This window comes from Prionailurus bengalensis, chromosome D1 (genome assembly GCF_016509475.1).
Source record: "Prionailurus bengalensis isolate Pbe53 chromosome D1, Fcat_Pben_1.1_paternal_pri, whole genome shotgun sequence".
NCBI classification, from domain to species: Eukaryota; Metazoa; Chordata; class Mammalia; order Carnivora; family Felidae; genus Prionailurus; species Prionailurus bengalensis.
The window spans coordinates 101,376,347-101,400,708 of NC_057346.1; the positions used below are offsets into that span (position 1 = coordinate 101,376,347).

At 37.0% G+C, this 24,362-nt stretch overlaps 1 protein-coding gene and 1 pseudogene across 1 annotated transcript; one reads left to right on the forward strand and one right to left on the reverse strand.

Annotated features, from left to right (window-relative positions):
• Nucleotides 1-7,926: 7,926 nt before the first annotated feature.
• Nucleotides 7,927-8,858, reverse strand: LOC122482745 (annotated as a pseudogene).
• Nucleotides 8,859-21,804: 12,946 nt separating this feature from the next.
• On the forward strand, nucleotides 21,805-22,737 carry LOC122482746 (olfactory receptor 5D13-like). The gene has a single exon (XM_043579046.1). It carries the CDS (start codon nucleotides 21,877-21,879, stop codon nucleotides 22,735-22,737), a length of 861 nt encoding a protein of 286 aa, XP_043434981.1. The 5' UTR covers nucleotides 21,805-21,876.
• Nucleotides 22,738-24,362: the final 1,625 nt, after the last annotated feature.

Sequence of the window (24,362 nt, forward strand, 5' to 3'; positions counted from 1 at the left end):
TCTATTTGTGTTCTGAAAGTAATAAAAGAAAGAGTTACAATTGTATTAATATGTCTCAATTTCTATTTTTGAAATATTAATTATAATCTACACTATGTAGGAAACAGGTGTATGTTTGGGAGAAGGTGGGAGGCTCTAAACTCAGACTGCCTGGTTTCTTTCTTTCTTTCTTTCCTTTTTTTTTTTTTTTAATTTATTTATCTATTTTGAGAGAGAAACAGAGCGTGAGCAATGGATGGGAAGAGAGCGAGAGAGACAGAGAGAGACAGAGAGACAGAGAAAGAATCCCAAGCAGGCTTTGTGCTGCCAGCATGGAGCCTGATGCAGGGTGTGACCCCACAAGCCAGGAGATCAAGACCTTAGCCAAAGTCAAGAGCCAGACGCCCCTCAGGCTGCCTGGGTTTAAAGATCACACGTTCTACTGGTTCTGGGAGACTTTACTGGAGGCTTAAAATAATAAATGGATTTGACATCATAGTAAAATATTTTAGAACTCTACAATACGCAGAGGCTGGTAAACATAGCCTACATTTGTATCACCCCAGACTCCTTGATGATAGGATTAAATTCTCAGTTTCTTCAAGTTTATTTCAACACTCTAAGTTTACCAGGTGTTACATTGTTAAAACGCCTTCCTTGTTTGCCAATTTAGCCTGTAGTCTCTTCCTTTCAAGCTGAAATTTTCCTGGAGAACATTTTAAGTATGTCCATATGCTCCACCCGTAAAAAAGGCATTTTATAAAATTACAATATTAGGCTTTCAGCCCAGAAACAATTTATCTCATACGTAGCTTTATTTATTTTTTATTTGTTGAGAGAGAGAAACAGAGTACTAGCAGGGGAGGGGCGGGGGGGGGGGGGAGGGACACAGAATCTGAAGTAGGCTCCAGGCTCTGAGCTCTTTGCACAGAGCCTAAGGCAGGGCTCGAACTCACAAACTGCAAGATCATGACCTGAGCTGAAGTCGGATGCTTAACCAACTAAGCCACCCAGGCACCCATAACTTTCTCTAAAGCAACCAATGGCTGCAATGATTTCATGAAGCATGCCCCAAACTGGGAATTAAAGATAATTTGTTTGCTATTAATTTAGTGAGATAGATGCTAAAATTCTGCAAGACAGCTTGATTCATCTATAAAATGGAGTAGATTATACTTCTATAAAATGGAAAATGGGAAACATGGTAAAAATATCTAGAATTAATAAGAAAATTGGTAAGGTAGCTAAATCTAAGATATGTATACACAAAATAAATAGATTGTATTTAATCTAGGAATAAAAATAGAGAAATAGAAAAATTGTTCACAATAATGAGAAAACAATGTTATTTACAAATACATTTTACTAAGAAACTCTGGATCAATAGGAATAAAATCACATAACCTTAAGTAAAGCCATATAATAAACACTGACAGAATCAGATCTCAAAGATTTAGATCAGGTGATATCATAAAAATAGCCGTTTCCTGAATTAATATATAAATGTAATTACGTTTTCCATTAACATCCAAGGATATTTTTGTTTTCGTTTTGATAACATAATCCTAAGGTTTCTGAAGAAGGATAAGTGCTCAAACAGGGGCAAAACCCAAAAACAAAAAACCCCAAACCCAGATCTCTATTAGTTGAAATTTCCCTCAGTTAATTGGGAACTATTCCCAACTGTTAATAGAAAACAGGTTAGGAACTTAAGCAAGTATTTCTTAATGTAGTAATAAGTCAATAAAAACAGCATATGCACACAAAGATCGTATTTAAAACCACAATATAGTTGATTGAACGATGTAGTTGCTGATCTAGTTGGGACCCACAATCCTTCTAGATTCTTGCTCCACCATGTTTTTTGTGAAGCACTTGTCCCTCTGGTTGCAAAACGGCTGCTCCCCCTATAGCTTTGGAAGATGCCATCTCTATTTACAGGCTAACAAAAAAGTTTAAGTTCAACAAGGTATAATACATTTGTCATAAATCCCATAGATTTGAAGCTGGCCCTAACTGGAAGGCTCACTGAGTCGAATAGTGGTTTTCATAATATGGATGTCTGGTAATGTGCAATTTACACATGAATCAATGTATTTTGTTTCTAAACATGAAAACAAAATAAGTCCACTCTGTGAGGAAAAAAAAAAAAACAAAACAGCACCAGTGGGGCACCTGGGTGGCTCAGTCGGTTGAGCGTCTGACTTCGGCTCAGGTTATGATCTCACAGTCTGGGAGTTCGAGCCCAATGTCAGGCTCTGTGATGATAGCTTGGAGCCTGGAGCCTGCTTCGGATTCTGTGTCTCCCTCTCTCTCTGTCCCTCTCCCGCTCATGCTCTGTCTCTCTCTGTCTCAAAAATAAATAAACGTTAAAAAAATTTTTTTTAATAAAAATAAAAAAAAAAACAGCACCAAAGACAAGCTGTGTTAACTTTTGACAACTTTTCGGTCGTATTCACGATGGATACTGTAGAAGAGAATTTTAGGGGCTAATATGTAATTACATATACACATACACACAGCCCTCACATTCTATTGAACATTTTTTCTCAGCTATTCTGTCTGTGTGCTCGTTTGCATATTTTTCTTTTTTCCCTTTTTAATTGTAATGGCTTTGCAACAGTTCTCTCCTTGTCTGTTTGGTTTTGTCCTAGAAACTTGAGGGTTGGGAGTTTCTTTCCCATAAATGTGAAGATATAAAAACTGCTTCTCTTTGAGTTTATAGCTCTTGGCTCATCCCCCAGAGGCCATATATTTCAAAATGAACTTAAAAAAAAACACATTTAGTTTTTAGAGAAGAGGTGTGAGTGGGGGAGAGGGGCAGAAGGAGAGAGAAAGAATCCTAAGCAGCCTCCATGCTCAGTGCAGAGCCAGATGCAGGACTTGATCTCATGACTCTGGGATCACGACTTGAGCCTAAATCAAGAGTTGGACACTCAACTGACTGAGCCACCCAGGTGTCCCCTGAAATGAACCTTTAACTGGCTATACTTTCTAAGCATCTGACAGGAAAGCTCACAGTAGCATCTGAAGAAGAGTGTTTTTGTATAGACTTCACAGACCCAGGTGACACAGGAATGAAATGAAAAGGGAACTGACTTGTGTAATTTTCAACTACCCAGAAAATGTTTCATTCTGCTCTTCATCCTTGAAAGGAGTTTATGTCATAACCATCCGTATGATCCATATAACTCAGCATCTTCATAGAAATGCCAATTCAAGGCTATTAAAAGACTCTTCATGGATTTACTAGATTGTTCTTAAAAATCAAAAGGTTTTAGCTAATATTTCTGAAGGATTCTAACAGATAAAGGATATTGTCTGAAAAGATGCCATGGCCATCCCATCCCAGGCTGTGTTTTAAAAAAAAGTAAAAAAAAAAAAAAACATGGTGCCAAGTCACAACAAAGAAGTTTTCAGATGTGTTACAATGGAATTCTTTTGTTTTTAATTAATTAATTAATTAATTTATTTATTTATTTATTTATTTTTGGCTAAATGAATACACTGGCTAAAATCCAGTTTGAAAACCTCATGTCATACCTGGGGGATGTGTTTGGCGATGAGGGAAATGCATAAGTGTAAAACTCTTTTCTTTTTGCTTGTTTATTTATTTAGGGCGCATGAGCAGGGAAGGGGCTGAGACAGAGGGAGAGAGAGAATCCCCTACAGGCTCTGTGGTGCCAGTGCAGAGCCTGACATGGGGCTCGATCCCACAAATTGTGAGATCATTACCTGAGCTGAAATCAAGAGTTGGATGCTTAACCGACTGAGCCACCCAGGTACCCCCAATTTTTTTCTTTAAATAGGCCTAGCCTATCAGGAACCAACAATAACATGCAGCTTGCTTTTTTGGTTGTACAATTAAATACTCGCTTTTGGTTGGAGGCGACATTATGCTGCGAAGTATTTTAATATCAGTAACAGTATATACTATGAAATGCATTTCTGTTAGAAATTAGCATGATGATATACATATTAAACACACCCAAAACAAACCATAAGTGAACAATAGTTAAAACATAACATTTATAAATAGCAAAACCACCAAATAAAGTATATATTGTATAGATTTACTTATGAACAAATACATTGTGCATCTAGGGACAAAAAAATGTGTTTTATGTCACATAACATCTGAACATTAGAAATGAAGATACTTATAATCCTCTAAAAGCCTTGTCGTTTTCCCCCACTTAACATTCCCTTAAATGTATATACATTAAAGCAGTGATATTGGCAAAACTATCACCTCTTTAAGTGTAATGTTTTCACTTCCCCAGCAGGGTACATTGGCCTGTAGAACAGTAAGTAAGAGAGCAGGCACTTGTTCTAACTATAGGCTTATGTTCATGTTTTAGGAAGGAAGAAGGGGAAAGGAAAGAAAACAAAAATGTCAAGACGTAAAATTTTCCCAGAATTCCCCAAGAAGCTCCCATTTAGTTTTCGTGGACGACGGCTGCATCACTGGTTGACCTAGTTAGAAGAGAGACTGGGGAACCACCAGCAGAACAATCTCAGAGCTCTGATAGAAATTTTTTTAAAAAGGAGAAATCTAGGTAGGCATCTGGAAACATCTGAAATAGTATACACAATAAGAACCCTGAAAGGGCATTTGCTTTCTCAGATTATCAGTTCAATAAGGAATTGGTTTTAGGAAGGACAAATACTTTTTGGAAGAAGATTTGGAACCCAGAAAAATTTCTTAATATATATAAAGAATGTATTACATGATAAATATATAGTTCTATTAATAGGCTCCCTTCTTTTAGGTTATATTCTCTGTCAGAGTGATTTTTCCCAGCATATGTATTTAGCGTTTATTCATTCCACAATATGTGTTGGTTATTTGTTATGTACTAGCCGTTATTCTAGGAACAAAGTGAAAACAAAACAAAACAAAACAAGCAAACAAACAAAAACAAAAACACAGATACCCTGGCTTCATTGAGTTTGCATTTAATTGAGACAGCCACTAAATAAAGTAATAGGTTAAATGCTAATAAGTATTTAGTATTAATGTGTAATAGGTTAAATACGAATAAGTGTAACGATTAAATCGAACAATGAAGAAAGATAAAAAGAGTCTGAGTATAGATGTGAATGTGTGTGGAAATTTTAAAGAGGTTGACCAGTCCATAGACTGATGAATGGATAAAGATGAGGTATGTATGTATGTATATATATGTATTACTGAACTATAAAAAAGAATGAAACCTTGTCATTTGCAATGACATGGATGGAGCTAGAGAGTATAATGTTAAGTGGTCAGTCAGTCAGAGAATGAGAAATACCATGTGATTTCACTCCTGTGTGGAATTTAAGAAACTATTGAAACTATTTAAAACCACTAGATTATGTGAGACGACCAAAATAGAAAACAAAAGAGTTCTAAGGCCTGAGCCCTGTGACAGTCTGACACAGAGTTTAGTGAGAAGAACAAGTTCAATGAAGAGAAACTGAGACATAGTTTTTACATGCATGGACAACCAGAACTATGATGACCCCAAGGCCAAGTCAAAATGTCTCAGGGTAAAAAGAGAGATCAACTCTGTGAAATTCCAGATACATCAACGTAAAAACCATTGACAGTGCTGCAAAGGACAGTTTCAGTGAAGGAAGAGAGGAGGTAATCTGATTTGAGAAACTAAATAAACCTGAGCGTAGGGAAATTATATACAGTGAGTACAAGATGAGAAAAAAAAATCAGAATTGGGGACATGGGAAAGAAAAATAAAGGACAAAAGAGGATTTTGTTTGTTTGTTTCATTTAATTTATTTTTATGGTTACTCTAAGTAGGCTCGTGCACATCTGTTCAAGCCCTACTCTGGAGTTCCAGTAGAAATGTCAGGAATTAGACAAAGAACAACTAAGAACGTATGTTAGCGTATTTTTCAAGAATTTTAAGTATGTGATATTTTCACTTCCATTTTTTGGGGTATTTTAAATGGAGTCACAACAATAGGCTATTCTCCTCTTTATGTTCTTCGCCCATTTTAGGAAAGCCTCAGCAATAATAACCCATCTTTATTTAGCATGTCTCCTGTATCAGCCCGAAACAAATTCTGCAAAGCATTCATGTGAGAAGAGTTTCTAAAAGAACTTGAGAGTTTCTCCTCTGTTCTAATTAATTATCCAGTGGTCTGATTTTAATCCTAGCCATTTATTTCTTTTTTTAAAAATTTTTAATGTTTATTTATTTTTGAGAGAGACAGAGCTTGAGTCGGGGCAGGGCAGAGAGAGAGAGGGAGACACAGAATCCGAAGCAGGCTCCAGGCTCCAAGCTGACAGCACAGAGCCTGAGGTGGGGCTTGAACTCGAGAACCTCAAGAGCCGTGAGATCATGACCTGAGCCAAAGTCAGACTTTTAACCAACTGAGCCATCTGGGCATCCCTCATCCTACCCATTTCTGATTTGAGGCAAATTTTAATTTTTTCCAGGGTGACTTTCAATTACCACTGAAAACAAAAACAAAACAAAACCCGCCTTTAACTTTTATGGTGCTAAAGAGTGCACCATTGGATGTAAGTGTTGTTTTTCTACCTGCCCATTCTGAGAACGATGTAATTTCACCAGTAACAGGAATGTGACATTCATGTGAGTGTTCCCTAACTTTTCCTATCCTCATACCTCACGTCTCCAGAGAAAAGTCATTTAACAGAATGGTTGCTTTTCTGATGCTGAACAGGGGATAGGGCCAACAACAACAACAAAAAAACTCATCTTTTTGAGCGCTGTCAGTGTTTCAGCCCTTCACTTATCACCCTCAGAAGACTGTTGTTATTTCCATGTTATAGATGATTTCTTGGGCATAGGTGTTAGTCCTCACAGTGGATACCCAATTCTGGGTCTAGAATTCATGTCTTAATCAACACACCAGAAGGGGCTAGAATTAGCTAGGGAGGTGCAGTTAGTTAACCTGTGAACAGAGCTGGAGAGGAAGGGCCTTAGAACAAACAAAAAGGTTTTGACGTGGGGCTTGGGATGGACTGCTGGTTTGGGGGCATGTGAAATGCTCTAAAATGCCACTGGCTACAAAATGATTGGAGTAGATTTTTTTTTTTTTTTGAGCACTACTGTTATGGTACATCAATTAGATCTTTCAGGATATTAAGAAAATTCTTCAGACATTTTTGGTGCAAAAAAGTGTTTTTATTAAAGCATGGGGGCAGGACCTGTGGGCAGAAAGGGCTGCACTGGGGTTGTGAGGGGTGACTGAGTATGTAAGACTTTCAATCCTGTGGAGGGGAGGGTGATGTTAGGGTTCCGGAAGATCAAGTCTATAGGTTTCTGGGGGCCTGGTTATTGATAAGATGGCTTTTTTCTGGCAAATCATTAAGACAGTTGTAAACTGGTGGAGGCTCATGGCCATCATGACTGCCATCTCTATCAGTTAGCCATTTATTTTCTTGTTTTTCCCTTTCCTTTGTTCTTGGGTAGCCAGGAGTGCCTGAAGAATCTCGTGGGGTTGAGGGGAATGAGAGGTGGGGGGTGCGGAAATTGCCCAGGTTTTAACTCGCGTTTGCCCTCAGCTTGCCTTTTGCTTCCTCATCATAAGTAAAAGATGAGAGTTTTTTTTTTTAAGGCATTGTTTGGTGGCTAGAATTGGCTTTATTGAATATAGCCATATCCAAAAATGAGCTACATGGGTTTGTAGTGTTCATATGTGTGACACTGCTTGGGTCGTCTGCTAATAAATACCTAGGTTAGTTGCACAGACAAAGGATCAACAGGGGCAAAGGAGATAGAAGTAAGAAAACTAGAAAAGAAAGCATAGCAGAGAGGAACCTGGATAAATCCAAGGAATCCTAATATTTTGCTCATATTTGGGGCTATACATGTGGCTACATACAAGACACCCAGGCGAGCACTGCGCATCTGAAAGGTTTCTGAGTGGAGAAGTCATGTATTCAACAAGTTCCGTGGTGAAAATCAGGGATGCCTTTCAGCTTCTGTCCTCACTTCCCATGACATGGCCCCAGAGTTTCTTTACGGAGTTCTTCATCCCCATGTTTCTTAGTGCGTCTATGAGAGGGTTGAGCACGGGGGCAATGACAGTATAGAAAAGAGCAAACACTTTGTCCTCTGGTAAGGTCGTTGCTGGTCGAATGTAAATAAAGACTAAAGGAGCAAAAAAGAGAACCACCACGGTGATGTGGGAACTGCATGTGGAAAGGGCTTTGTGGCGATTCTCCGCGGAGTAGGACCTGACAATATATAGGATCATAGCATAGGATACCAGCGAGACCACGAAAGTCACCAGACCCATCAGTCCTGAGTTGGCAACCGCCAGGGAGACCTATTCTGCTCGTGTCCACGCAGGCCATCTTCAGCAAAGGATACACATCACAGAAGACATGATCTATTTCACTGGGGTCACAGTAGGGTAAGACGATGGCGAGGAGAAACTGACCAAAAAGGAATGTAGGAACCCACCCGCACACGAAGCCGCGAGCATGGCATTGCACTTCCACTCATGATGACTGCACAGTGCAGGGGCCTGCAGATGGCCACGTGTCGGTCATAGGCCATCCCGGTGAGGACAAAGACCTCGATTTCCCCAAAGAAGTGCACGGTGAAGAGCTGTGTCGTACAGCCACTGTAGGAAATGACCTTCTTTTCTGTCAGCAAGTCAATGATGAACTTGGGGGTCACAGTGGAGGTGTAGAAAAGGTCTGCCAGGGATAGGAAACTCGGGAAGAAATACACAGGGTGGTCAATAAGTTGACTGCAGGTGAGAGAAATCACGACAAGAAGGTTGCCAATCAAGATGGCAATGTAACAAAACAAGAACAGTAAAAAGCAGAAGACTTCTATTTCTTTTTTCTGAGAAAGTCCTAAAAGAATAAATTCTGTGATGTTATTCCTATTTTCCATGATCCAGACCGGTTTGTAGCTACCTGCAATTAGATAAATTATTAATTCTTGTGATATATATTTAAATATGATGATCCATATGATTCATTGGTAAGGAGCTGGTTATAATGGAAAGCATTCGAAGGTTGATGAAAATAGAAATTTAATTGTTATCCGTGAAGGTTTTTCTGCAGGCCTTTTTGTTCCTTTCTTGAAAACATTAGTTAGTGATAAACATCTTAGGTGCCTGAAATGAAGACGAACTTTGTAAAATATAGGGTGTTTGCGTTACCATTCTGTTAACATGTATTATAAAACATAACTGGATATCATGCCTCAATAGAATTACAAAAAAGGTATTTTTAGAGAAAGAAAAAAGATATCTCTTGGCTGTTCTCATTCTTCATTATTGAGAAAATACACATGCAAATGAAACATTGAGTGAAAACGAAAAACTGCAAATATATATAGTATAATAAGTGGGTAATATTAGATGTGAAAAATTTCTTGCCATATGTCCCGTGTGGAAAGGGAATAAATTAAAAAAAAACCAGCCCATATATTTAGAAACGTGAAGGATTTACACATGGGTATAATCAGTTCTATTTTTCTTGTGCTCAATTTGTAAATATGCTTAATTTACAAATGAAGGATTTGTTACATTTCATAGGCAATATATGGATAACAAGAGAAGTATAATTATCTCTATTTTTCAAAACATTATCATTTGAAATGTCTTTGACATTCATCAGGGCATTTGAGGATAAGGGTAGTAGGAATAGCTTGGATTTTAGAGTCTCCCGTAATGCCTTACTCACTTGCATAAATTGGCTTCTTTTTAATGTCCACAAATTGTTCACCTCTTCCTAATCACCCATGCTGAAAGTGTGTGCTCCCTTCACTTAGCACATTTCCAGTATGTTCCTTCTTTTCTCTCTTTCATTCCATTGAATGAAATGTAATACAGTAATGTATTACTACCCTCTCACTGTAATATAGTAATGTACAACTGGCTGTATTAAAAAAAATAATGCTTATTTATTTTTGAGAGGGAGAGAGACAAGAGAGTGAACAGGGGAGGTGCAGAGAGAGAGGGGGAGACACAGAATCCGAAGCAGGCTCCATGTTCTGAGCTGTCAGCACAGAGCCCGACGCAGGGCTCGAACCCACAAACCTAGAGATCATGACCTGAGCAGAAGTCGGATGCTTAACGGACTGAGCCACCTGGAAGTCCCAACAACTGGCTCTATTAATGTCTCTTTGGTATAACCATTAAGCCTCAGGACAGAGAAATACCTTTCTAGTGATAGACTTTCAAGTGTCATTGATAGGCTAAGGAAGAATTATTGAGAAGAAGCTAAATACACTCTTGTTTTAAATATTATAACCACATGAATGCATCCAATCCAGTTTGTGAGAAAGATGGGGGAAAAAAAAAGATGTGGACAGGACCTACCATTTAATTTACCTTTTGAAATACAAAATCTGTGTACTGCATGACTCAAAAACTATAATCTATGTTCCTGAACACTTCAAAGTATTAGTTCCCTTACTGTCAAGTATTTCTATAAAAAGTTGACAAGCAATGACTCCTATATTCTACAAGACTCATTCTGCATTTTTACAGCATAGATAATAATACCACTGCATCAGTAGATATATCCCTTAAAACACTGGGCTGTTTGTAAAACAGAACAAAACATTATCTCCTTCATCTGGATGCATTACTTCTTAACTGGATGATTTTAATATGCTGCATTCCTTTTATTCAGTTTCACCCTAAGTGAACTGGAGGGGCAGGGGGGTTGTTAAACCAGATCTTTTAAGGAAGCATCTTCTGGGCCTGACCTGTCCGTGATTCTGACCTCCCTTAGGAGGAGTCAGCAGCTGGCTACTGATGGCCAGTTGTCTTTCTTCCAAACACATCAGAATAAATGAATAGCTTCAGCTGGTTGTCCCTCTTATCTCCTTGAAGGGCAGTTGAGTTAATTGTGCAATCAGAACAAAATGGCCTTTCTCCCTGAAAGAAGCAGGATCCATCATAGTCTGCTACTTTCAATACCCTAAACACAGTTTTCTTTATGTACACCCGTATGCCGAAATCTCTAGCAGTGTCTGTAAGCTTAAACTTAAGTATCTTTTCCTGGAACCCCGAAGGGCTTTCTGCAGTACTGTAACTGGACCTTTACCATTCCCCATCAAGGCCCTGTTCAGTCCTGCCGGTCAGTTCAACTCCTCTTATTTCCAGAGAGATTTCACAGACTCCTGCAGCCCACTCCTGCAACGCACACTCAAATATTCCAAATCTTTCCTATTTAGAACTAACAATGTCATTCCATTTTGTTTATGTTTTTATTGTTTTTTTTTAAATTTTTTTACATTTAATTATTTTTGAGAGACAGAGAGAGACAGAGCACAAGTGGAGGAGGGGCAGAGAGAGGAGACACAGAATCAGAAGCAGGCTCCAGGCTCCAACCTGACAGCACAGAGCCCGACGCGGGGATCGAACTCGACAAATTGTGAGATCATGAGCTGAGCTGGAGTCGGATGCTTAACCGACTGAGCCACCCAGGCGCCCCTAAACATATTTTTTTTAATGTTTATTTATTTTTGAGATAGAGAAAGTGTGAGTTGGGGAGGGGCAGAAAGCGGAGACAGAGGATCTGAAGCAGGCTCTGTGCTGTGAGCAGAGAGCCCCACATGGGGCTCGAACGCATAAACTGTGAGATCATGACCTGAGCTCAAATCAAGAGTCAGCGGCTTAATCGAGTGAGCCCCTCAAGCACCCCTAGGAAGGTCCTTTTGATTTCTACCACTACCTTATTTGTCAGTAAACAAATTACCTTATTTGGTAATCACGTAAATCTCAGCCCTGTGATATTCCCTCCTTCCTTGCTTAGTCCATTGGCTTATTGTGGAGATGACACAGTTGGATATAGTCTTATATGTTAACACTCGTGTTACTTTCCTGAAAACCACTGGTCTCCTCCCTTGTGGTCCCCGAAACGCACAGACGTAAACCTTGCTGTGTTTTATTCTCCACTCTTTCACCCATCCTCAAGGAATATTCAGATCTTCTTTTATGCACATCCTATTGTTGAATTTATTGTGTTTTACTCATGGGCTGAAATATACTCAATTTTTATAACTACTCAGGTACAACTGAAAAAATTATATTCTCTGTTAACTGGAGTTCTGTGCGATATTTGGGATTGTACAGTTTGCAACTGTAGCATTAGGAAATGCTTGCTGTGTTTTTTCTCTTGAATTAAGAGTCTTTCTACACTTCTCGTCTCTTCTAGTTTCTGCTTTATGGAAATTGTTGCTTGATCATTAGATATATAGATATTAATAACTGCTGTAACGTCATTGTGAATTCTAGCTTTTGTAACTGAGTGTTTGTTGCTTTTACTACAGTTAAAGCCGTATGGCCTGCATTCTTCTTTGCCACTTGCCATCATTTTGACGTGGAAATGTTTGGGGTCAGAGCCCAGGGACAAGAAACGATTCTTGAGATGTCTTCAGTGCAAAGAGTAGTTTTATTAAAGCACAGGGACAAGATCCATGGGCAGAAAGAGCTGCACTGGAGTTGTGAGGAGTGACTCCTTATATACTTTAGAGTTGGGGGAGATAAAGACAAGGGAAGTTTCCAAAAGGATTTTCGTAAGCTAAAGAAGATTCACGGGATCCTGGAGGCCTGGCTATTGTCAAGCTAAGATTGTTTTTCCCTAATGCCATCCTCTGCCAGCCTCAAGTATTTGTCAATGGGCTGCAGGTTATAAGGAAGTTTAATTTTATCTACATTTCCCTTTTGCCTTTGTTCCCCACGACAATTTTGGCACATTGTTTCTTTTTATATGCTTAATATCTTTATTCAGTTTTAAATGTTTTCTTTTTTTTTTTAGGGTTTTTTGTTTGTTTTTTTCAGATGGATTTATTGGTTTTTTTTTTAAATATAATTTATTATCAAATTGGCTAACATACAGTGTGTAAAGTATGCTCTTGATTTTGGGGGTAGATTCCCATGGCTCATCGCTTACGTATAACATCCAGTACTCCTCCCAGCAAGTGCCTTCCTTAAGGCCCATCACCATTTATTCCATCCCCCTACCCAACAACCCCACCAGCAACCCTCAGTATGTTCTCTGTATTTAAGAGTCTCTTAGGGTTTGCCTCCCTCCCTCTCTGTAATGATTTTAGCACGCACATAGAAAAGGCTACTAATAACACCAACGATTTTAACAAAATGAACACACATCTGTAACCAGCATAGAGACCAAAAGCAGGACGTTAACAAAACGCAGAAAAATACTTGCTCTTTTCTCATTTACTAGCCCCCTTTCACCAAAATTCAAATTCAAATTTCTAATACCAATATTTTCTGGTTTTAACTTTATGTAAGTAAAACTATACAGAATATATCTCTTTTATTTGTTTGCTTTCTTTTTTTGTATCTGGCAACTTTTGATCAACATTGTGTTTATAACATTTATTCATCTTGTTGCAAATTCCTCTATTCTTTTTGCTGTATGATACTTAATGTATGAATATACCCCAAGTTTTATCCATAAATATGTTGATGGCTTTCTAAGTTTTGTTTTGTTCTGTTTCTTACTTTTCAGGTATTATAAATAATGGCATTTTGAACAATCCTGCATATTGTTTGGTGAACATAAATATTTCTGTTGGTTATATATTTGGGAAAATTTTCTGGTACATTATGCGTGTGTTCATCTATTTTAGATTTTGTAAAAATATGTACAAAGCAAAGTCTCTCTGAAGAAAGCTCATGCAGCTATGATAATATGAACCATTGTAGGTTTTAAGTAAAATAAAATCACTAAAGATAGAGGATTATTTCACAGTGATACAGAGATTTACCTAATAAGAAGAGATTACAATTCAAATGTCCATTCACTCAACTATAGGTCTTCAAAATAAGTAAAGGAAAAAATCCAGAGCTATAAGAAGAAATAGACAAGTCCTTCATCATTGTGGGAGATTTTAAAATACTTTTTTCAATTAATGAATAAATAAGCAATATGATGTCTAAGCTCTAAATGACATAATTTATGTATTTGACCTACTTAACCTATATAGAATACGACTATCAACAAAATCAGAACATACGTGTTTTTCTGTGCATGTAGAAAATTTACCACAATTGAGTATTTCGTGGGTCATAAAGCCAACTACCACAAATTTCAAAGGACTCAAATCTTTCAGAATATTTTCTGTGAGAAAATTAAACTAATTTAGAAATCACTAATTTATTCTTTAATTTTAACTTTCCTGAATCTTTTTGCTTATGTTTCTCATGTTGATAGCACAGTGTTAGGTTTAACTTTGTCATTACATCTATTAATATAATCAATGTGTGCTGCTTCCATTTTGTTATATTTTATGTCATACATATGATATTTTACATCATGTATATGCATATGTATAGATATGGATATTGTGTGTGTATGTAAATAGATAAATGTTTTTTTCACCACTTAGCTTTGGCTTGAGTAAGGTTTGTATTTTTGTAAGGATTTTTATCCTTATAATAAAATCCTTATATATTATTAATCCCCTTTTGATTTGTGTATTTACTCATTACAAATCAATTATGATGGATTGTTAATGTTCTTTATTCCCCCAACTGTGTGATTGTGTAAGTGACCGAAAGCCGACACACATTATTTCTAGCTCAAAATTAATCCATGTGAAAACAAAGATAAAATTAAAGGTGAGTCAGTGTTTGAATGTGGTCAAATGATTTACCATCTTTGAATATTTGTTCCCTTGTCTCTGAAATTAAGGTATGTGGAATGAATAGTCTTCAAGGTATATTCAAGCTATGAATGTGTTTTCTATGGGTTTCTGTTCCTCTCTTTAAAGCAAATAATACACAGGGATTTTAATGTCTTGATTCAAATTTCGGTATCATCCTGCCATCTAGTGGATATTCTATTTGTATCACTTATAAGAAAAAGACAACTCGGACTCTATTTTGACCACATGAAAAAAATCTACCAATTACAATGTAATTTCGTTGAAAAAACACAAATAGATGATAATCAAATCTGCGATGTTGGGGGTAATTGAAACCAACATTTCATTCTCATTACGTCAAACTAGGATAAACTTTTTAAAAAATTAACTCTTGTGTAATAAGAAATAATACTGGACTAGGATTTAAGAGATTCATTATCAAGTCTACCTTAACTCTTTCATCTTTTCTGAAATATATGCCATATTGGAGACTCAGCTTAGATCAGGGAAAGATGAAGAAAACTGCCTGTAATTACATTAATTGAGATTTATCTTAGATACAGAATATTAGTCACGGGCATATATTTATACTTTTTGTTCTATATACCTGTATATCATAGATGGATATTGGAGGCTATTTTGAACTGAATTTCTAACTTGTTATGATATGCCATATTTATATACTTACATGTGCTTGCTTGAATAGTCCCCTCATTTATAGATAATAAGTAACAGAGATTGAATTGAACCAAATCCCTAAGGTAGCAAGATTAGAAAATGTCTATTTAATTATTATAATAGCTACTTTTATTGGAAGGGCAGTTAAGCCAACCTGTGAGATAGGTGTAGGTTATGGGTTTTGAGAAGCATAAAGACAATTTAAAAACAACAGCGTATTTTGAGAACTCCAAAAATGAAGTGATTTTAGTGAGAGCTCCTACCCAAAATGAGGATTAGTCACAGAATAGGAGAAATACAGAAGGACGCTATGGAGTTTTATCTGCATTCTTCCTCTTGAATCACACCCTTCATTCTACTTACATTAAAGTTTATTTATTTATAGTCCCTACTAATACCCTATTAGTGAAATTGAGCAACCCAAGGACTCTAAAAATCATTCATGCTATTCTAGTTTTGGACAGTATAGAGAGAAAGTTCTTATTTTTTTTGGTTCTAAAATTGTTTTCCCTGTGTTTTTCAAATTAATGGAATTAATTTTCTCTCTTGAAGATGCAGGAAACAAGGCCAGTCTTTTATTTTTATTTTTTTACACTTTAGCCTTGAAATATATAAACATCATTGGTCAGAGTCCCCTCTCATTTTTCTTCTGTATTTCAGATGTCTTCAAGCACTTGACTGGCTTATATACATAGGTATGTATATATGTATAGATTAGATATAGATATAGATATAGATATAGATATAGATATAGATATAGAGATATCACTGTTAACTACTTGACTTTGTAGAAACCTATACAAATACCAATGATTATTGGGAAATGATGGCCTACCTGCATTGAGATGCCATCAAGAGCATTCTGCTCCCTTCCAAACTAGAATGAAAACAGGAGTTACCTGTATCTGTCTACATGATCTATTAGTGCAGCCAAATTGAATGTGTGATTATATTAGAACTACATCGGTTGCATTCACAATGCTTGTACCTTTTTACAAACAAGCTCTTCATTTTTCCACTCTTGTCCTATCAGCATGGAACCCTATTACAAGGTTCATTGACCTACAGTGATTCCAATTGCATTCTTTATACCATTTGGTCCCTCTGATTCTCCAATCTCATCTGCTACGCTACCTGCATAAATTCTATTTCTAATTGATAGAAACGTAAGCATCCAAATTCCTACCTTGGCTCAGGCTACCTTTTCTGATTGAAAAGCTTTTGGTTTTCTCTCTTGTCCCTGTAATTCTTTTTTTTTTTTAAGTTTATTTATTTTGAGAGAGAGAGAGAGAGAGAGCCAAGGAGGGGCAGAGAGAGAGGGAGAGAGAATCCCAAGCAGGCTCTGTGCTGTCAAAGCAGAGCCTGATGAGGGTGAGATCATGACCTGAGCCAAGAGCTAGTGTTGAACGCTTAACCGACTGAGCCACCCAGGTGCCCCTGGTCCCGTAATTCTAACATTATAGTTCATCCCGAAGTTCAAATTCCTATTATGATTTTGCCAATCAGTAAAAATCTTGGACTTTATTTAATTATTTCAGCTTCTGAAGAGTACCCCTAATGTACTCAACGAAAGCTTAAAGTAAAAACCAAACCAAACTGAAACAAAACTGAAAAACCTTACGCATGGTGATGATGTAGAAAAGTTCAGTGTCTTCTTTTCAAGTTCTTGTTCCTCTCACAATACTTACATTATAATAATCGCATTATTATAAGCCACAATTTGGAAGCAGCCTAGGTGTCTCTATCACTAGTCAGAGAACATCTGCCTACCGATCCGGAAATAACTTTGGAATTTACACAATCAAGTAATAAATTTTATTGTGTGGTTTAAGAAACTACGTCCCACAAACCAAATCTGATTTTTTTGTGTTTTTTTTAAAATAAAATTTTATTAAAACAGAGACATGCCTATTGAGTTGTGTATTGCCTATGACTGCACTCATGCTACAACACTGAATAGTGGGGCTTGGGACTGTATGGCTCACAAAGCCTAAATTATTAACGTTATGGCTTTTTATGAGAAAAGTTTGCTGACGTGTTCTGTTACAACAAGTCACTGAGATTGAGATGTTTATATGTTAAGATATGATAGCTTCTTAAATAATAGATATATTACTCTTTCCATAAAGCCAGATTATAAACTGAAAAATAGAGTAATAGTTTTTTTTTTTCAACTTCAATAATAAGTGTAAACATTGAACGGTATTGTGGTCACATTTGGAAGAGTAAAGCAAACTGTCTCAGCTTGAGAAAACCAATGGTTTTCATAAAAATGAAGCTTGTGATACAATGTTAAATTTTTAAAAGGAGGGGCGCCTGGGTGGCGCAGTGGGTTAAGCGTCCGACTTCAGCCCGGTCACGATCTCGCGGTCCGTGAGTTCGAGCCCCGCGTCAGGCTCTGGGCTGATGGCTCGGAGCCTGGAGCCTGTTTCCGATTCTATGTCTCCCTCTCTCTCTGCCCCTCACCCGTTCATGCTCTGTCTCTGTCCCAAAAATAAATAAACGTTGAAAAAAAAATTTAAAAAAAAAGGATAATGAACAGTATAACTAATATGATTCTTATTGCATACATTTCATACCCCAATACATACGGATAAATATATAACCTTATATAGAGAGTGATTCACAAGTACTACAAAGAATAAGAGTAGTTATCTCTGGATTGTCGCATAGCAGCTGATTTTTCTTTTTGACATGGCGGCATTTGACAGGTATTTAAAGACAAAATGTAGGGTCTGTTTCAACATTTTTAAAAGAGCACTGGATTAAAGTTCATGATGAAATTATTCCCCAGTCTTCAGAAGAAATTATATGCAACTAAAATATCACATGGGACATTACTTCACTTAATTGCTTTGTGTCTGCTAAGGCAATACTTCCATCATATTCTCGAGGGTTGACATCCCTAGGGTCTTGGTGGAATATATGCAAGATAAGTTTAGTGTTAGGATTCAGCTTTCTGATCTCCCTTTCTCTCTGTCATCTCTGAACTTATTTTTAATAGATTAGAGGAAAATTCATTTCTCTGAAATATTCATTACAATATACTGTAGACTTCTTTGACTATTTTTTCAGGTTTGTTACTTTTTTTATTTGAATTCTCAGCAGGAAGTTTTCTGGAGCCCATTGATCACAACAAAGAAGCTTCAGTAAATGAGTAAGCCCAATTATTCTGCACTCAGGTGAGTTGATTCCATTCTTACGTATTTTCGTTTAGAAAGAAAATGGTGTGTTCCAATAATGTTTGTAGGAGACAAACACATTTGTAAATCCAGGCATCCTGATAATTAACTAACTAACTAACTCAGTTCTTTATCTCTAACCACATTTATTATTATTCACTGACCTACATCACTAAGAAGTTATTTTCAGCTTTATTGCACCACAGTATTCTCATCTTTCTCTTTATAAACAAATTGAATTTTAATAATAAGAATTATAGGTTGCAATATATCATTTGTGATATGTGATACTCCTCAAAATAATTCTCAGAAAAAAAGAACAATTTTGAGGACGAGGCCTATATTTTATAATTTTACAGTTGCTAAATGCCTATTACGGTGTCGAGTACATAGTAGAGATGCAATGAGAAAGCATGATAGATGTCACTAAAGAGGAGGGAGAGGGTGTGCATAGCACCTTATGTGCTCATTCAGCTGAATGTGCTGGACACTTCCTGGAGCCAAATGGGGGTCTGTGAACTTTGACCCCAAGGCTGCTGGTATAAATATAAGGAGTACGGGAAGTGGAGTAGAAAGCTACATGTGTGGAAAAGATACGTGGGTAAGAAGGAGCTAAATATACATCAGAAATTATAGTTATCTTCAAATTTTTGTATTTGAGTAAATTGACACACAATATTGCATTAGTTTAATTTCAGGTGTACAACAGAGTGATTCAACATCTCTATATGTTGTGCTTTGCCCACCACAAGTGTATTACCATCTGTCACCATACACAAAATATCATACAATATCACACCACATCATACATCAATGGACCTAGAAAGTATCATGCTAATGAAATAAGTCAGACTGAGAAAGACAAATACCATTCAATGCCACTCATATGTGGCATGCCAAACAAGACAAAACAAAACAAACAAAACAAAAAGCCAAGTAAGTAAACTAACAACAACAACAACAAAAACAGATTCAGATTCAACAGATTCAACAAAAACTCTCTATGAATACAGAGAACAAACTGATGGTTGCCAGAGGGACGTGCGGGGGCAGGCTAGGGACAAAATGGGTGAAAGGGGGTGGGAGATACAGTCTTCCAGTTACATTTATTTTTGATGGTGATGCTATCCTCCTCAGTTCTGAATTGCTCAGGCTTTCCTACCACAGACAGAGGGAACTAATACAAATTTGGGGAGAAGTGTGTTCAATTCTGGAATTGGCGCTTACTGAGTTTTATATTAAATTGAAAAATACACTCAGGAAATGATAATAAATGTGGTGGAAGATGAAGTCACAAGTATCAAAGGACTCTTAAAAGAGCAATTGAAGAAGAAAAAGTGCAGGGGAATGGGAATGATGTCTTTATATATATGCTTTTCTTCATACTTCTAAGTGCTATATCTGGTCCTAGAGGATAAAACCGGAACAACTGAATGAAAAACACGGAGAATTTCATTTTGGCCGATAATACGGCATAGAATTTTCACTGAATTCTATGTGGAATGGCCTTCCCTGTTGTGCCTTGTGCTATTGTAGATTTCAGTAAGTGGTCAGGAAGTGGGTTTTAGAGTAACTAATTACACTGGTAGAAAAAGGCAGTTTAGGCATTTTGGAGGAACACAGGACAATTTAAGAGAACAATTCATTGCTTCCTTTCTTCCCTCAAAGGTCCTCGTTTTATGCTAATTCAGGAAGTTCAGGATTTTCACTATTTCTGTTTGTTTTGTAGGACTTAAGATGTGTCTCAGTGCATTGTGTGTGGTGCTGATTTAATAGGCATACCTAACTTTTTTACTATTATTATCAACTTTTACCCCAATACGTGTGTATTATATGCCTGAGTTTACTCTTTCACATGCTCGTATATTTATTTATTCAATAAATGTTATTGAGTATCCACTCTGGTTCTGGTGTCCCAAATTTGTTTCCATGAATTTTATTTTGCCGTGGAACAGACAATGATAAATGTTAAATGATTTTTTAAAAAGTAAGATGCAATTATGTCACAAATGTGGATGAAATTTGTATTTTGAGGGCTTATACTTCTTATAATCGCCGCGAGAGTATGACCATGGCCGTGAAAAAAGGGTCAAGTGGAGAGAAAGATTTTGTAAGAGATAAGAAATTAAGAGAAAAGGGTATTGGAAGGATTATCTTTATGTCTATGAAATCAACTCAATACAAGAAAGAAAGAAAGAAAGAAAGAAAGAAAGAAAGAAAGATCCCTAGTCAAATAACAACCACACTGTAATACTTCAGGAAGCAGGTGGCAATCTTTGGAGGTTTTGAGGTAGACTAAGTTTGATGATAATCTGGTAGAAAGATTTCCAGCACAAAAAAATAGCCTGCACATATTGTAAATAAGTTTATTTGTATCACACATCTCATGAAATATCTGATATTACAATGCACCAAGAAAGGGTAATAGATTTTCACAATTTTCCATACTTAGGGAAATGTGGCTGACCAAGTGTGCTACTTTTCTGTAGGACATAGCTAAAATGTGGGGACAGAAATGTGTGACGGAGTATAAGAAGTTTCCTGGAAAGGAAATTCAAAAAATAATTATAGCAACAATAGTAAAAAAGTGTAATCTGGTCATTTCTCTGGATCATTAATTTTCTTTTGAGTTCTAAGTTCCCATAGACAGGTTAGGCAGGAAGAGATTGTAGAAATTATGATATGTATGTCTACCAAGAGAAGCATTTTTTTTTGTTATTAAACATTTTTTAGTTTTTAAAGTTTATTTATTTATTTTTGAGAAAGAGAGAGAGAGAGCACAAGTGGGAGAGGAGCGGGGGAGGGAGGAGACACAGAATCTGAAGCAGGCTCCGGGCTCTGAGCTGTCAGCACAGAGCCTGACGTGGGCTCAAACTCATGAACTGCGAGATCATGACCTAAGCCGAAGTCGAATGCTCAACTGACTGAGCCACCCAGGTGCTCCTAAGACCAGTATTTTAACTGAATTCTGATTCATGAAATAAATCAGACTGGTCTTTCTCATGAAGTCACCTGCTTCTGAAGATACTGGGTCTGATCATTCGAAATATATCAGGGGCAATTCTATTTTTGTTCTGTCTCTCTTGACTGCCATCTTTTATTATTCTATTTGTACAAATTTCATATTTACCCTGTAATTGTGATATTAGTAAATTCTAACTTCATTTTTCTTGTTTTCTTTTTTTTTTTTAGTAAATCCTAATTTTAAAAATAAAGGTTGAAATCAGGTATTTTCTATAAGACTATTTATGAATAATCACTAAATTTCTCCTTATTTCCTCATTTTAACCTTCCTTATTTGGATTTTGTTTCTGACGTTTCTGAGTCAACTTTCTTGTTTTGTCCACAGGAACCAAGAAAACCAGAGTGCTGAAGTCACTTTCATTCTCTTGGGCTTTTCAGAATATCCAGAACTCCAGATGCCCCTGTTCCTGGTATTCCTGACCATCTATACAGTCACTGTTTTGGGAAATCTGGGCATGATCATGATTATCCAGATCAATCCCAAACTCCACACCCCCATGTATTATTTTCTCAGCCATTTATCTTTGGTTGATTTCTGTTACTCTACAGTAGTCACACCCAAACTATTAGAAAACTTGGTTGTGGAAGACAGAACCATCTCCTTCACAGGCTGCATCATGCAATTCTTCTTTGCGTGCATATTTGTGGTGACAGAAACCTTCATGTTGGCCGTGATGGCATATGACCGATTTGTGGCAGTTTGTAACCCTCTTCTGTACATAGTTGTCATGTCTCAGAAGCTTTGTTCCTTGTTGGTGGGTGCATCATACTCCTGGGGTATAGTGTGTTCCCTGACTCTTACTTACTTCCTACTGAAATTATCCTTCAAAGGAAATAATATCATAAATAACTTTGTCTGTGAGCATGCCGCTATCATCTCTGTGTCCTGCTCTGATCCCTACATGAGCCAGAAGATTATTTTAATCTCTGCCACATTCAATGAAATAAGCAGCCTGGTGATCATTCTGCTCTCCTATGTTTCCATTTTTATCACTGTCTTGAAGATGCCTTCCACTGGGGGGCGCCACAAGGCCTTCTCCACGTGTGCTTCCCACCTGACGGCTATCACAATCTTCCATGGGACCATTCTCTTCCTGTACTGTGTTCCCAACTCCAAAAGTTCATGGCTCATGGTCAAGGTGGCTTCTGTCTTTTACACTGTGGTCATCCCCATGCTGAACCCACTGATCTATAGCCTCAGGAACAAAGATGTGAAGGAGACAGTCAAGAAGTTAATCAATACCAAATTATCGTGACACATAATGTAAAGTGGCTTGTCACATAAAGACTTTTGAGTTAGTGCACATGACCGTTTGACCACCTACGTAAATCTTCGATTCCTTTTTAAGTCATTGAAGATTGAGTTTATAGAGTTACCCTGAAAACATATGGTTTATCGTGGGGAAGGATACATCAAATGTAGTCTAGTCAATTAAGAGCTGATCAACACTCACACACTAATTTTAAAAGTAATATTTCTTCAATTTTACACAAGGAACATTGATACATTACAAATACAAAGAAGGCATTATCTCCGCCCCACTAAAGTTCAGAACACTGCTTAGTAAAATTGTATTTAATATAAATTTTATATTCTCTTTTTGTATACAAAATATGAAAATAAAAACTAATAACTGTATAGTTCAGAAACAGCTTTTGCTAAATCTAAATTTATCATTCCTGTTCATCTTGTGTTGTGAGTTAGCTATTGATGCATAATAACACAATGACATAAGATTTTAGTCATGTCACATTAGGTAATTATTTATTGGTTGATTGATTGGATAGCCCTGCTAATATCAGCAAAATCATCTTGGTTAACTTGATATCGTCTTGTCTAACTGGACAACTTACTTCCAGTTCATAGATCTGCATGGTGATTGGGTGGCTGTGCTCTGTGGATCTATGGTCCCCTTTGAACCACGGGACTAGTTAGAGGATTTTCTTGCAGTGTTCATGGCTGAATCACAAAAAAGAAAGCGATATAACAAAAGATGCTTCAAGTTCCCTTGTGTATCATGGCTATCAACATTCTATCAGCCAGTGCAAATCACATAGCTGAGCACAAAGTTGATGGTTGCCAAGGTATATCTAAGCTGCAAGACTGAAAAGTTTCATGGCAAAGAACATACATACAGGGAGTCATGAAGAACTGGGTCCAATATTTCAATATTCCTGAAGTTTATGGTAAATCTTACTTCATGGAAAATATCCTTCTCCTGTATTCCAGATAAATATAATATAACTGTCTTAATTTGACAGAACTTTAAACACATTGGTGCACCATTTGATCGGCTTAACTACATGACTGTATTGGTTATTGCTTGCAGATTGTGATTGATGACTCCCAGGATAGGTAACGTCTTGGTAAATTTCCAAGTAGCATAGTTCCAATCCAACTGCACACTATATTACTGGCTTCACCCAAATCATGAGGTTTTTATTTCCAAATAAAATATTCCAATTTCCTTTATATAAAGCTTTGCTCTTTATACACCTATTCATCTGATTGTTTAGCAATACGTAACAATATACGAGCAAATCATGATATATAATTATGGGCTTTTGTGATTTATTTAACTTTTAATTCTCTATTAACCAAGTATCAAAAGCATTCAACCAATTCCAGTAGAATACCTTTATAGGCTGTGTGTGTATGTTAATACAAATATTTTAAGGATAGAAAAAATGTATTTAGGGAGTGTGTGAAAGCAGTATAGAATTAACTATATGTGGCATATGATATAGAGCTTTGGATTTAAGGTGTTAACATTTAGGGGCGCCTGGGTGGTACAGTCGGTTAAGCGTCCGACTTCAGCCAGGTCACGATCTCGCGGGCTGTGAGTTCGAGCCCCGCATCAGGCTCTGGGCTGATGGCTCA

Coding starts and splice junctions, on each gene's coding strand:
- LOC122482746 (XM_043579046.1), top strand. CDS start 21,877: ATGCCCCTGTTCCTGGTATTCCTGACCATCTATACAGTCACTGTTTTG.